Source organism: Pristiophorus japonicus, chromosome Y (assembly GCF_044704955.1).
Source record: "Pristiophorus japonicus isolate sPriJap1 chromosome Y, sPriJap1.hap1, whole genome shotgun sequence".
Taxonomy (NCBI): Eukaryota; Metazoa; Chordata; class Chondrichthyes; family Pristiophoridae; genus Pristiophorus; species Pristiophorus japonicus.
Window position 1 is genome coordinate 39,830,146 of NC_092011.1, and position 15,733 is coordinate 39,845,878.

General features: G+C 50.8%; 1 protein-coding gene across 4 annotated transcripts in view; it reads left to right on the forward strand.

Moving 5' to 3' along the window:
• LOC139241104 (histone deacetylase 4-like) overlaps positions 1 to 15,733 on the forward strand; it is a 188,035-nt gene that overhangs the window by 149,230 nt on the left and 23,072 nt on the right. For all 4 annotated transcript variants that reach the window (XM_070869794.1, XM_070869795.1, XM_070869793.1 and 1 more), the window contains 4 exons: positions 1,496 to 1,612; positions 4,590 to 4,788; positions 10,087 to 10,310; positions 12,720 to 12,911. In XM_070869794.1, coding sequence (XP_070725895.1) covers positions 1,496 to 1,612; positions 4,590 to 4,788; positions 10,087 to 10,310; positions 12,720 to 12,911 — 732 coding nt within the window. The remainder of the gene's footprint in view (positions 1 to 1,495; positions 1,613 to 4,589; positions 4,789 to 10,086; positions 10,311 to 12,719; positions 12,912 to 15,733) is intronic.

Below are 15,733 nucleotides of genomic sequence, written 5' to 3' on the forward strand. Positions count from 1 at the left end.
GTCAGAAGGTTGTGGGTTCAAGTCCCACTCCGAGTGCAGTACTGAGGGAGAGCCGCACTGTCGGAGGGGCAGTACTGAGGGAGTGCCGCACTGTCGGAGGGGCAGTACTGAGGGAGCACCGCACTGTCGGAGGGGCAGTACTGAGGGAGCCCCGCACTGTCAGAGGGGTAGTACTGAGGGAGCGCTGCACTGTCAGAGGGACAGTACTGAGGGAGTGCAGCACTGTCGGAGGGGCAGTACTGAGGGAGTGCAGCACTGTTGGAGGGGCAGTACTGAGGGAGTGCCGCACTGTTGGAGGGGCAGTACTGAGGGAGCGCCGCACTGTCGGAGGGGCAGTACTGAGGGAGCGCCGCACTGTCGGAGGGACAGTACTGAGGGAGTGCCGCACTGTTGGAGGGGCAGTACTGAGGGAGCGCCGCACTGTCGGAGGGACAGTACTTAGGGAGTGCCGCACTGTCGGAGGGAGAGTACTGAGGGAGTGCCGCACTGTCGGAGGGGCAGTACTGAGGGAGTGCCGCACTGTTGGAGGGTCAGTACTGAGGAAGTGCCGCACTGTTGGAGGGGCAGTACTGAGGGAGCGCTGCACTGTCGGAGGGGCAGTACTGAGGGAGCGCCGCACTGTCGGAGGGGCAGTACTGAGGGAGTGCCGCACTGTCGGAGGGGCAGTACTGAGGGAGTGCCGCATTGTCGGAGGGGCAGTACTGAGGGAGTGCCGCACTGTCGGAGGGGCAATACTGAGGGAGCGCCGTACTGTCGGATGACTTGATATCTTTCCTAAAGTGTGGTGCCCAGAATTAAGATATTATACAGAGTATTGGTGAGGCCACACCTGGAGTACTGCGTGCAGTTTTGGTCTCCATATTTACAAAAGGATATACTTGCTTTGGAGGCAGTTCAGAGAAGGTTCACTCGGTTGATTCCGGAGATGAGGGGGTTGACTTATGAGGAAAGGTTGAGGAGGTTGGGCCTCTACTCATTGGAATTCAGAAGAATGAGAGGCGATCTTATGGAAACGTATCAGATTATGAGGGGGCTTGACAAGGTGGATGCAGAGAGGATGTTTCCACTGATGGGGGGAGACTAGAACTAGGGGCCATGGTCTTAGAATAAGGGGCCGCCCATTTAAAACTGAGATGAGGAGGAATTTCTTCTCTCAGAGGGTTGTAAATCTGTGGAATTCTCTGCCCCAGAGAGCTGTGGAGGCTGGGACATTGAATATATTTAAGGTGGAGATAGACAGATTTTTGAGCGATAAGGGAGTGAAGGGTTATGGGGAACGGGCGGGGAAGTGGAGCTGAGTCCATGATCGGATCAGCCATGGTCGTATTAAATGGCGGAGCAGGCTCGAGGGGCCGAATGGCCGACTCCTGCTCCTATTTCTTACGTTCTTAAGCTCGAGCTGGGGTCTAATCAGTGGTTAGTAGATAAAAGATATTTTCAGTAACAATTGAGCGATCTCGGGGCTGACCTGATATCTCCTCTTCTATCTCCTCAGACTTCCCTGGCCCATCGACTCCTGGTACAAGAAGGATCACTTATTCACTTAACCATTCCAAACTCCCAATTTCTTCCTAATATCTCTCAAGGTCTACCGGCCTCTGTTACTTCAAAGGTGAGGAGTCCCACAGTTTGGGGGGTGAGGAGACCACAGTTTGTGGGGTGAGGAGACCACAGTTTAAGGGGGGAGGGGGTGAATAGACCCACAGTTTGGGGGGGGTTGAGGAGGAACGATATTCAAGCAAAATTTGACACCGAGCCACATAAGTAAAAATTAGGGACAGGTGACCAAAAGCTGGGTCACAGAGGGAGGTTTTAAGGAGCGTCTTGAAGGAGGAGAGAGAGGTAGAGAGGTTTAGGGAGGGAGTTCCAGAGCCTGGGGCCCAGGCAACAGAAGGCACGGCCACCGATGGTGGAGCGATTATAATCAAGGATGGTCAGGAGGGCAGAATTGGAGGAGTGCAGAGATCTCGAGGTTTGTGGGGCTGGAGGGGGTTACAGAGATAGGGAGGCGTGTAGGGGGCTGGAGGTTACAGAGATAGGGAGGGGTGTAGGGGCTGGAGGAGGTTACAGAGATCGGGAGGTGTGTAGGGACTGGAGGAGATTACAGAGATAGGGAGGGGTGTAGGGGCTGGAGGAGGTTACAGAGATAGGGAGGGGTGTAGGGGCTGGAGGGGGTTACAGAGATGGGGAGGGGTGTAGGGGCTGGAGGAGGTTACAGAGATAGGGAGGGGGCGAGGAGGCCATGGAGGGATTTGTAAACAAGGATGAGAATTTTGAAATCGAAGCACTTAACCGGGAGCCAATGTAGGTCAGTGAGCACAGGGGGTGATGGGTGAGCGGGACTCGGTGCGAGTTAGGACACAGGGGCAGTGAGCACAGGGGGCGATGGGTGAGCGGGACTCGGTGCGAGTTAGGACACGGGGTCAGTGAGCACAGGGGGTGATGGGTGAGCGGGACTCGGTGCGAGTTAGGACACAGGGGCAGTGAGCACAGGGGGCGATGGGTGAGCGGGACTCGGTGCGAGTTAGGACACGGGGGTGTGAGCACAGGGGGTGATGGGTGAGTGGGACTCGGTGCGAGTTAGGACACGGGGCAGTGAGCACAGGGGGTGATGGGTGAGCGGGACTGGGTGCGAGTTAGGACACGGGGGCAGTGAGCACAGGGGGTGATGGGTGAGTGGGACTCGGTGCGAGTTAGGACACGGGGGCAGTGCGCACAGGGGGTGATGGGTGAGCGGGACTCGGTGCGAGTTAGGACACTGGGTCAGTGAGCACAGGGGGTGATGGGTGAGTGGGACTGGGTGTGAGTTCGGACACGGGGGCAGCCGAGTTTTGGATCACCTCTAGTTTACGTCGGGTAGAACGTGGGAGGCCAGCCAGGAGTGTGTTGGAATAGTCAAGTCTGGAGGTAACAAAGGCATGGATGAGGGTTTCAGCAGCGGATGAGCTGAGGCAGGGGGCGGAGACGGGCGATGTTACGGAGGGTGGAAACAGGCGGTTTTAGTTATGCTGCGGGATATGTGGCCGGGAGCTCATTTCGGGGGAACAGGAAAAGTATTAGAGAGAAGGTTTTGGAGAGGAACCTGGTTGGAGAAAGGGGTTTAACTGGATTTCGAAGCCTCACCGATATTGTGCAAGTGGGGATTGAATTGTTGATTGGGCGCCCTTGGAATATCGGGAGGGAACAAGGAAGGTTGAGATTGGAAAAGCATAATTCAGTCAGGCAGAGTCAGCATGGATTTATGAAGGGGAAGTCATGTTTGACAAATTTGATGGAATTCTTTGAGGATGTAATGAACAGGATGGATAAAGGGGAACCAGTGGATGTGGTGTATTTGGATTTCTAGAAGACATTTGACAAGGTGCCACATAAAAGGTTACTGCACAAGATAAAAGTTCCCGGGGTTGGGGGTAATATATTAGCCTGGATAGAGGATTGGCTAACTAACAGAGAACAGAGAGTCGGGATAAATGGTTCATTCTCGGGTTGGCAATCAGTAACTAGTGGGGTGACGCAGGGATCAGTGCTGGGTCCCCAACTATTTACAATCTATATTAACGACTTGGATGAAGGGACCGAGTGTAACGTAGCCAAGTTTGCTGACGATACAAAGATGGGAGGAAAAGCAATGTGTGAGGAGGACACAAAAAATCTGCAAAAGGACACAGACAGGCTAAGTGAGTGGGCAAATATTTGACAGATGGAGTATAATGTTGGAAAGTGTGAGGTCATGCACTTTGGCAGAAAAAAATCAAAGAGCAAGTTATTATTTAAATGGAGAAAGATTGCAAAGTGCCGCAGTACAGCGGGACCTGGGGGTTACTTGTGCATGAAACACAAAAGGTTAGTATGCAGGTACAGCAAGTGATCAGGAAGGCCAATGGTATCTTGGCCTTTATTGCAAAGAGGATGGAGTATAAAAGCAGGGAAGTCTTGCTCCAGTTATACAGGGTATTGGTGAGGCCACACCTGGAGTACTGCGTGCAGTTTTGCTCTCCGTATTTACGAAAGGATATACTTGCTTTGGAAGCAGTTCAGAGAAGGTTCACTCGGTTGATTCCGGAGATGAGGGGGTTGACTTATGAGGAAAGGTTGAGTAGGTTGGGCCTCTACTTATTGGAATTCAGAAGAATGAGAGGTGATCTTATGGAAACGTATCAGATTATGAGGGGGCTTGACAAGGTGGATGCAGAGAGGATGTTTCCACTGATGGGGGAGACTAGAACTAGGGGGCATGGTCTTAGAATAAGGGGCCGCCCATTTAAAACTGAGATGAGGAGGAATTTCTTCTCTCAGAGAGTTGTAAATCTGTGGAATTCTCTGCCCCAGAGAGCTGTGGAGGCTGGGACATTGAATATATTTAAGGTGGAGATAGACAGATTTTTGAGCGATAAGGGAGTGAAGGGTTATGGGGAGCGGACGGGGAAGTGAAGCTGAGTCCATGATCAGATCAGCCATGGTCGTATTAAATGTCGGAGCAGGCTCGAGGGGCCGAATGGCCGACTCCTGCTTCTTATGATTCCAGGTTAGCAGTGATGCCCTAAAACCTTCTCCTGTTTCTCTCCTCTCTCCCCGCTCTCACCCCGTAGGGAATGCTAGGCGAGATGGATCGACGTAACCTGCCCAGTTTGCCGTCCAGGATTCCGGGAATGGATGGCCAGCTAGTGGCCGCTCATTCCCCCGTCACATACATCCCAGCCGGGGCGCTGGAGAGGGAGACAGGCACAGCAAGACTCCAGCCCCTCGTCATCCTCGAGCCCTCGATGGGGCAAAGCCCACTGCTGGCCGGTAAGTCTCGTGAGCATTTTTGTTGTCCGTTTATCTTTGGGTTAGACCACACTTGGAGCACTGTGCACAGTTCTCATCTCCATATACCTGGGTTAGACCACACTGGGAGCACCGTGCACAGTTCTGGTCTCCATATACCTGGGTTAGACCACACTGGGAGCACCGTGCACAGTTCTGGTCTCCATATACCTGGGTTAGACCACACTGGGAGCACCGTGCACAGTTCTGGACTCCATATACCTGGGTTAGACCACACTGGGAGCACTGTGCACAGTTCTGGTCTCCATATACCTGGGTTAGACCACACTGGGAGCACCGTGCACAGTTCTGGTCTCCATATACCTGGGTTAGACCACACTGGGAGCACCTTGCACAGTTCTGGTCTCCATATACCTGGGTTAGACCACACTGGGAGCACCTTGCACAGTTCTGGTCTCCATATACCTGGGTTAGACCACACTTGGAGCACTGTGCACAGTTCTGGTCTCCATATACCTCGGTTAGAAACATAGGAACATAGAAAATAGGTGCAGGAGTAGGCCATTCGACCCTTCGAGCCTGCACCGCCATTCAATATGATCATGGCTGATCATTCCATCAGTACCCCTTTCCTGCTTTCTCACCATACTCCTTGATCCCTTTAGCCGTAAGGGCCACATCTAACTCCCTCTTGAATATATCCAATGAACTGGCATCAACAACTTTCTGTGGTAGAGATTTCCACAGGTTCACAATTCTCTGAGTGAAGAAGTTTCTCCTCATCTTGGTCCTAAATGGCTTATCCCTTATCCTAAGACTATGTCCCCTGGTTCTGGACTTCCCCAACATCGGGAACATTCTTCCCGCATCTAACCTGTCCCGTCCCGTCAGAATCTTATATGTTTCTATGAGATCCCCTCTCATCCTTCTAAACTCCAGTGTATAAAGGCCCAGTTGATCCAGTCTCTCCTCATAAGTCAGTCCTGCCATCCCGGGAATCAGTCTGGTGAACCTTCGCTGCACTCCCTCAATAGCAAGAATGTCCTTCCTCAGATTAGGAGACCAAACTGAACACAATATTCCAGGTGTGGTCTCACCAAGGCCCTGTACAACTGTAGTAAGACCTCCCTGCTCCTATACTCAAATCCTCTCACTATGAAGGCCAGCATGCCATTTGCCTTCTTCACCACCTGCTGTACCTGCATGCCAACTTTCAATGACTGATGTACCATGACACCCAGGTCTCGTTGCACATCCCCTTTTTCTAATCTGCCGCCATTCAGATAATATTCTGCCTTCGTGTTTTTGCCAGCAAAGTGGATAACCTCACATTTATCCACATTATACTGCATCTGCCATGTATTTGCCCACTCACCTAACCTGTCCAAGTCACCCTGCAGCCTCTTAGCATCCTCCTCACAGCTCACACCGCCACCCAGCTTAGTGTCATCTGCAAACTTGGAGATATTACACTCAATTCCTTCGTCTAAATCATTAATGTATATTGTAAATAGCTGGGGTCCCAGCACTGAGCCCTGCGGCACTCCACTAGTCACTGCCTGCCATTCTGAAAAGGACCCGTTTATCCCAACTCTCTGCTTCCTGTCTGCCAACCAGTTCTCTATCCACGTCAGTACATTACCCCCAATGCCATGTGTTTTAATTTTGCACACCAATCTCTTGTGTAGGACCTTGTCAAAAGCCTTTTGAAAGTCCAAATACACCACATCCACTGGTTCTCCCTTGTCCACTCTACTAGTTACATCCTCAAAAAATTCCAGAAGATTTGTCAAGCCTGATTTCCCTTTCATAAATCCATGCTGACTTGGACCGATCCTGTCACTGCTTTCCAAATGCGCTGCTATTTAATCTTTAATGATTGATTCCAAAATTTTCGCCACTACTGATGTCAGGCTGACCGGTCTATAATTACCCATTTTCTCTCTCCCTCCTTTTTTAAAAAGTGGTGTTACATTAGCTACCCTCCAGTCCATAGGAACTGATCCAAAGTCGATAGACTGTTGGAAAATGATCACCAATGCATCCACTATTTCTAGGGCCACTTCCTTAAGTACTCTGGGATGCAGACAATCAGGCCCCGGGGATTTATCGGCCTTCAATCCCATCAATTTCCCCAACACAATTTCCCACCTAATAAGGATATCCTTCAGTTCCTCCTTCTCACTAGACCCTCGGTCCGCTAGTGCATCCGGAAGGTTATTTGTGTCTTCCTTCGTGAAGACAGAACCAAAGTATTTGTTCAATTGGTCTGCCATTTCTTTGTTCCCCATTATAAATTTACCTGAGTCTGACTGCAAGGGACCTACGTTTGTCTTCACTAATCTTTTTCTCTTCACATATCTATAGAAGCTTTTGCAGTCAGTTTTTATGTTCCCAGCAAGCTTCCTCTCATACTCTATTTCCCCCCTCCTAATTAAACCCTTTGTCCTCCTCTGCTGAATTCTAAATTTCTCCCAGACATCCGGTTTCCTGCTTTTTCTGGCTAATTTGTATGCCTCTTCCTTGGATTTAACACTATCCTTAATTTCCCTTGTTAGCCACGGTTGAGCCACCTTCCCCGTTTTCTTTTTACTCCAGACAGGGATGTACAATTGTTGAAGTTCATCCATGTGATCTTTAAAGGTTTGTCATTGGTTAAAGGTAAGACCACACTTGGAGCACCGTGCACAGTTCTGGTCTCCATATACCTGGGTTAGACCACACTGGGAGCACTGTGCACAGATTTCGTTCCATATACCTTGGTTTGACCACACTTAGAACATAGGGACAGGTGGAGGCCATTCAGCCCCTCGAGCCTGTTACATTAGGAACAGGAGGAAGCCATTCAGCCCCTCGAGCCTGCTCCGCCATTTAATACGATCATGGATGATCCGATCATGGACTCAGCTCCACTTCCCCGCTCGCTCCCCATAGCCCCTTATTCCTTTATCCGTTAAGAAACTGTGTATTTCTGTCTTAAATATATTCAATGTCCCAGCCTCCACAGCTCTCTGGGGCAGAGAATTCCACAGATTTACAACCCTCTGAGAGAAGAAATTCCTCCTCATCTCAGTTTTAAATGGGCGGCCCCTTATTCTAAGACCATGCCCCCTAGTTCTAGACTCCCCCATCAGTGGAAACATCCTCTCTGCATCCACCTTGTCAAGCCCCCTCATAATCTTATACGTTTCGATAAGATCACCTCTGATTCTTCTGAATTCCAATGAGTAGAGGCCCAATCTACTCAACCTTTCCTCATAAGTCAACCCCCTCATCTCCGGAATCAACTGAGTGAACCTTCTCTGAACTGCCTCCAAAGCAAGTATATCCTTTCGTAAATACGGAGAGCAAAACTGCACGCAGTACTTCAGGTGTGGCCTCACCAATACCCTGTATAACTGGAGCAAGACTTCCCTGCTTTAATACTCCATCCCCTTTGCAATAAAGGCCAAGATTTCATTGGCCTTCCTGATCACTTGCTGTACATAGAAACATGGAAAATAGGTGCAGGAGTAGGCCATTCGGCCCTTCGAGCCTGCACCACCATTCAATATGATCATGGCTGATCATTCCCTCAGTACCCCATTCCTGCTTTCTCTCCATACCCCCTGATCCCTTTAGCCGTAGGGCCACATCTAACTCCCTCTTGAATATATCTAACGAATTGGCCTCAACAACTCTCTGTGGTAGAGAATTCCACAGGTTCACAATTCTCTGGGTGAAGAAGTTTCTCCTCATCTCGGTCCTAAATGGCTTACCCCTTATCCTTAGACTGTGATCCCTGGTTCTGGACTTCCCCAACATCGGGAACATTCTTCCTGCCTCTAACCTGTCCAATCCCGTCAGAATTTTATATGTTTCTATGAGATCCCCTCTCATTCTTCTAAATTGTTTTGTATCTGTGTTATGTATCAAACTGAGTACTGTTTAACTGAGCAAGGTACAAGGTTGGCTCTGCTTTATTTAGGCGCAAAGTGCCTGACTCACGAAATGGCTGGCCTTTTATACCAGAGCAGTACTACCATGTGCCTGCTGCCCAGTGCTCTCCAACAATCACACCATCTGCTGGCTACAAACAGCATGTACATACATGACAATCTATATGCTATCCTTTTGTGTTTCATGCGCAAGGAACCCTGTCATGCGAGAGACAGACTATTATCTGAATGGTGACAGATTAGGAAAAGGGGAGGTGCAACGAGACCTGGATGTCATGGTACATCAGTCATTGAAGATTGGCATGCAGGTACAGCAGGCGGTGAAGAAGGCAAATGGCATGTTGGCCTTCATAGCGAGGTGATTTGAGTACAGGGGCAGGGAGGTGTTGCTACAGTTGTACAGGGCCTTGGTGAGGCCACACCTGGAGTATTGTGTTCAGTTTTGGTCTCCTAACTTGAGGAAGGACATTCTTGCTATTGAGGAAGTGCAGCGAAGGTTCACCAGACTGATTCCCGGGATGGTGGGACTGACCTATCAAGAAAGACTGGATCAACTGGGCTTGTATTCACTGGAGTTCAGAAGAGTGAGAGGGGACCTCATAGAAACGTTTAATATTCTGACGGGATTGGACAGGTTAGATGCAGGAAGAATGTTCCCAATGTTGGGGAAGTCCAGAACCAGGGGTCACAGTCTAAGGATAAGGGGTAAGCCATTTAGGACCGAGATGAGGAGAAACTTCTTCACCCAGAGAGTGGTGAACCTGTGGAATTCTCTACCACAGAAAGTTGTTGGGGCCAGTTCGTTGGATATATTCAAAAAGGAGTTAGATGAAGTCCTTACTACTCGGGGGATCAAGGGGTATGGCGAGAAAGCAGGAAGTGGGTACTGAAGTTGGATGTTCATCCATGAACTCATTGAATGGTGGTGCAGGCTCGAAGGGCCGAATGGCCTACTCCTGCTCCTATTTTCTATGTTTCTATGTCTAACCCCAGGTCCCGCTGTACTGCGGCACTTTGCAATCTGCCTCCATTTAAATAATAACGTGCTCTTTGATTTTTTTTTCTGCCAAAGTGCATGACCTCACACTTTCCAACATTATACTCCATCTGCCAAATTGTTGCCCACTCACTCAGCCTGGCTCTGTCCTTTTGCGGGTTTATTGTGTCCTCTGGAACACATTGCGAGTTCAGAAAGGATGCGCGCGGGGTTTGGTCTTGTGTGCGTGTTAGCGCCGGACGGGGAGAGCAGAATGGCTCCGGGCTATTCGGCAAGGGGAGGAATCGGCGTGGAACACGAACCCGCTTTTCCTCCCCTCTTTCACCCCCCCCGCCCTGCCCTGCCCGCCCGACCTCACTAACGCACCCCCTGTCTGTCTTTCAGTTTCAGGGATGGGCACGCTGCCCATCTACTACGCCTCGCCCCTAACCGCCAACGATCGTTTCCCGCCCCGGATGTCCAAGCTGGGCCAGCACCACCGGCCGCTGGTCCGGACCCAGTCGGCCCCGCTCCCCCAGAACCCCAAGGCTGTCCAGCAACAACTCCTCCTGCAGCAGCAGCACCAGCAGTTCCTGGAGCGACTCAAACAGCAGACACACCTGGGCAAGGTAAGGCTGAGCCATCCCGGCCCTGACTACAGGGGGGGGTGGGGGTCGGGGGTCGGGTGGGGTGTATTGGGGTAGGTCTGAATTCAGGGGTGAGGCGGTATTGTGGGTCTCTTAGAATTCAGGGGGTAACGACGCAGTATTGGGGGTCACTAGAACTCGGGGTGTGAGGAGGGTATTGGGGTACACCTGAATTCAGGGGGTGCGGGAGTTATTGGGGCACATCTGAATTCAGGGGGTGCAGGAGTTATTGGGGGTACACCTGAATTTAGGGGGTGAGGGAGTTATTGGGGCACATCTGAATTCAGGGGGTGCAGGAGTTATTGGGGTACACCTGAATTAAGAGGGTGAGGGAGTTATTGGGCTACACCTGAATTCAGGGGGTGCGGGAGTTATTGGGGTACACCTGAATTAAGGGGGTGAGGGAGTTATTGGGCTACACCTGAATTCAGGGGGTGAGGGAGTTATTGGGGCGCACCTGAATTCAGGGGGCGCGGGAGTTATTGGGGGTACAACTGAATTCAGGGAGTAAGGGAGTTATTGGGGTACACCTGAATTCAGGTGGTGAGGGAGTTATTGGGGTACACCTTAATTTAGCGGACGCGGGAGTTATTGGGGTACATTTGAATTCAGGGGGTGAGGGAGTTATTGGGGTACACCTGAATTCAGGGGGCGAGGGAGTTATTGGGGTACACCTGAATTTAGGGGATGCGGGAGTTATTGGGTTACACCTGAATTCAGGGGGTGAGGGAGTTATTGGGTACACCTGAATTCAGGGGGTGAGGGAGTTATTGGGGTGCACCTGAATTTAGGGGATGCGGGAGTTATTGGGTTACATCTGAATTCAGGGGTGAGGGAGTTATTGGGGTACACCTGAATTCAGGGGGTGAGGTGGTTATTGGGGTACGGATGAATACTAGATGCGAGGAAGGTATTGGGGTACACCTGAATTCAGGGTGCGAGACGGGTGTTGGGGTATACCTGAATTCAGGGGGTGAGGGAGTTATTGGGGCACACCTGAATTCAGGGGTGAGGGAGTTATTGGGGTACACCTGAATTCAGGGGGTGAGGTGGTTATTGGGGTACAGCTGAATACTAGATGCGAGGAAGGTATTGGGGTACACCTGAATTCAGGGCGCGAGACGGGTGTTGGGGTACACCTGAATTTAGGGGATGCGGGAGTTATTGGGTTACACCTGAATTCAGGGGGTGAGGGAGTTATTGGGGTACACCTGAATTCGGGGTGCGAGGCAGGTATTGGGGTACATCTGAATTTAGGGGGTGCTGGAGTTATTGGTGTAGACCCGAATCCAGGGGTTGAGGTGGGTATTGGGATACACCTGAATTCAGGGGGCGAGGCGGGCATCGGGGTACACCTGAATTCAGGGGGCGAGGTGGGTATTGGGGTACCCCTGAATTCCAGACGCGGGGGAGGTATTGGAGTACACCTGAATTCAGGGGGTGAGGCAGTATTGTGGGTCCCTAGAATTCAGGGGGGGAATGACGTAGTATTGGGGATCACTAGAATTCGGGGATGAGGGGGGTCTTGGGGTATTCCTGATTTAAGGGGGTGAGGGGGCACAGGGGTGCACCAGAATTCAGGGGGTGAGAGGGGTATGGGGCACACCTGAATTCAGGGGTTGGGGGTTTAGGGTTACACCTGAATTCAGGGGTTGGGGGTTTAGGGGCACACCTGATTTCAGGGGATGGGGGTATAGCGGTACACCAGAATTCAGGGGGTGCGGGAGTTATTGGGGTACACCTGAATTCAGGGTGTGAGGCGTGTATTGGGGTACACCTGAATTCAGGGGATGGGGGTATAGGGGTACACCAGAATTCAGGGGGTGCGGGAGTTATTGGGTACACCTGAATTCAGGGTGCGAGGCGTGTATTGGGGTACGCCTGAATTCAGGGGGTGACGCAGTATAGGGGTGTGTCTGAATTCATGGGGTAATGATGCAGTATTGTGGGTCTCGAGAATTCAGGAAGTGAGTCAGTATTGGGGTCCATTAAAATTCAAGGGGTAACGCAGTATTTGGGGGTCACTGGAATTCAGGGGGCAACGCAGTATTGGGGCGACACTCAACTGCAGGGAATTGGTGCAGTTGTGGGGGTACATCTTATGGAGGCTTGGGGTCTGGGTAGTTTGGGGTTGCCTCCAATTTGAGAGGGGTGTCGTCAACGGAATTGGGGTGCGGGGGGGCATGGAGTAGGGGGGGGGTCGTGATGGACGAGCGAACCGAACATACGATTAACAGCGCCAATTTTGTATTTCTGTTCCAATCCCGCCTCTCCCACCTCCCCCCCCCAATTCCTCCCCCTCTCCCCATTTCACCCACCGTACCCCGAAACATTTGTCGCGACTGCTGCACTCTCGGCCCAAACTCCACCCCACCACCCCCTGCAACGCAGCTGATGTCAAAGCGAGGCCTCAGTCGCGGGGAGGAGGGGGATACGGAGAAGCGGGGGCAAGGGGGAGGGGGCACCGAGAGACCCCCGGCCCGAGGAAACGAACGCGAGGACCAGCAGCCGACCGAAGCCAAGAAGGAAGAAGGGTCGGCTCGGCTAGGATACCACGAGCGCAGTGATACACATCTCCAACAGGTACCTACTGAGGGGACAGCCTTCCTCAATCGTGGGTGGGCTCGGGTGGGCTGGGAAGGACATAAGAACATCAGAAATAGGAGCAGGAGTCGGCCATTCGGCCCCTCGAGCCTGCTCCGCCATTTAATACGACCATGGCTGATCCGATCATGGACTCAGCTCCACTTCCCCGCCCGCTCCCCATAACCCTTCACTCCCTTATCGCTCAAAAATCTGTCTATCTCCCGCCTTAAATATATTCAATGTCCCAGCCTCCACAGCTCTCTGGGGCAGAGAATTCCACAGATTTACAACCCTCTGAGAGAAGAAATTCCTCCTCATCTCAGTTTTAAATGGGCGGCCCCTTATTCTAAGACCATGCCCCCTAGTTCTAGTCTCCCACATCAGTGGAAACATCCTCTCTGCATCCACCTTGTCGAGCCCCCTCATAATCTGATACGTTTCCATAAGATCACCTCTCAATTCTTCTGAATTCCAATGAGTAGAGGCCCAACCTCCTCAACCTTTCCTCATAAGTCAACCCCCTCATCTCCGGAATCAACCCAGTGAACCTTCTCTGAACTGCCTCCAAAGCAAGTATATCCTTTCGTAAATACGGAGACCAAAACTGCACGCAGTACTCCAGGTGTGGCCTCACCAATACCCTGTATAACTGGAGCAAGACTTCCCTGCTTTTATACTCCATCCCCTTTGCAATAAAGGCTAAGATTCCATTTGCCTTTCTGATCACTTGCTGTACATAGAAAATAGGTGCAGGAGTAGGCCATTCGGCCCTTCGAGCCTGCACCACCATTCAATATGATCATGGCTGATCATGCAACTTCAGTACCCCATTCCTGCTTTCTCTCCATACCCCCTGATCCCTTTAGCCGTAAGGGACACATCTAACTCCCTCTTGAATATATCCAACGAACTGGCCTCAACAACTTTCTGTGGTAGAGAATTCCACAGGTTCACAATTCTCTGAGTGAAGAAGTTTCTCCTCATCTCGGTCCTAAATGGCTTACCCCTTATCCTTAGACTGTGACCCCTGGTTCTGGACTTCCCCAACATCAGGAACATTCTTCCTGCATCTAACCTGTCCAGTCCCGTTAGAATTTTATATGTTTCTATGAGATCCCCTCTCATTCTTCTAAACTCCAGTGAATATAAGCCTAGTCGATCCAGTCTTTCTTCATATGTCAGTCCTGCCATCCCGGAAATCAGTCTGGTGAACCTTCGCTGCACTCCCTCAATAGCAAGAATGTCCTTCCTCAGATTAGGAGACCAAACTGAACACAATACTCCAGGTGAGACATCACCAAGGCCCTGTACAACTGCAGTAAGACCTCCCTGCTCCTATACTCAAATCCTCAAATCCTCTCACTATGAAGGCCAACATACCATTTGCCTTCTTCACCGCCTGCTGTACCTGCATGCCAACTTTCAATGACTGATGTACCATGACACCCAGGTCTCGATGCACCTCCCCTTTTCCTAATCTGCCACCATTCCGATAATATTCTGCCTTCCTGTTTTTGCCACCAAAGTGGATAACCTCACATTTATCCACATTATACTGCATCTGCCATGCATTTGCCCCACTCACCTAACCTGTCCAAGTCACCGTGCAGCCTCTTAGCATCCCCTTCACAGCTCACACCGCCACCCAGCTTAGTGTCATCTGCAAACTTGGAGATATTACAATCAATTCCTTCGTCTACATCATTAATGTAGGCAGTACTCCAGGTGTGGCCTCACCAATACCCTGTATAACTGTAGCAAGACTTCCCTGCTTTTATACTCCATCCCCTTTGCAATAAAGGCCAAGATACCATTGGCCTTCCTGATCACTTGCTGTACCTGCATACTAACCTTTTGTGTTTCAGGCACAAGTACCCCCAGGTCCCGCTTTACTGCGGCACTTTGCAATCTTTCTACATTTAAATAATAACTTGCTCTTTGATTTTTTTTCTGCCAAAGTGCATGACCTCACACTTTCCAACATTATACTCCATCTGACAAATTTTTGCCCACTCACTTAGCCTGTCTATGTCCTTTTGCAGATTTTTTGTGTCCTCCTCACACATTGCTTTTCCTCCCATCTTTGTATCGTCAGCAAACTTGGCTACGTTACACTCAGTCCCTTCTTCCAAGTTGTCAATATAGTTTCTAAATAGTTGGGGACCCAGCACTGATCCCTGTGACACCCCACTAGTTACTGATTGCCAACCCGAGAATGAACCATTAATCCCGACTCTCTGTTTTCTGTTAATTAGCCAATCCTCTATCCATGCTAATATATTACCCCCAGCCCCGTGAACATAAGGACATCAGGAGCAGGAGGTGGCCATTCGGCCCCTCGAACTGCACCACCATTCAATGAGATCACGGCTGATCTTCGACCTCAACTCCACTTTCCCGCCCGATCCCTCGATCCCCTTAATATCCAAAAATCTATCGATCTCAGCCTTGAATATACTCAACGACTGAGCCTCCACAGACCTCTGGGGCAGAGAATTCCAAAGATTCACCCCCCTCTGAGTGAAGAAATTCCTCCTCATCTCAGTCCTAAATGGCCGACCCCTTATCCTGAGACTGTCTGACCCCTGGTTCTAGACTCCCCAGCCCGGGGGGAAACACCCTCCCTGCATCTACCCTGTCAATCCCCCTCAGAATCTGGTCTGTTTCAATGGGATCACCTCTCATTCTTCTAAACTCCAGAGAATATCGGCCCGGTCTACACAATCTCTCCTCATAGGACAATCGCCCCATCCCAGGAATCAGTCTGGTGAACCTTCGCTGCACTCCCTCTATGGCAAGTATATCCGTCCTTAGGTAAG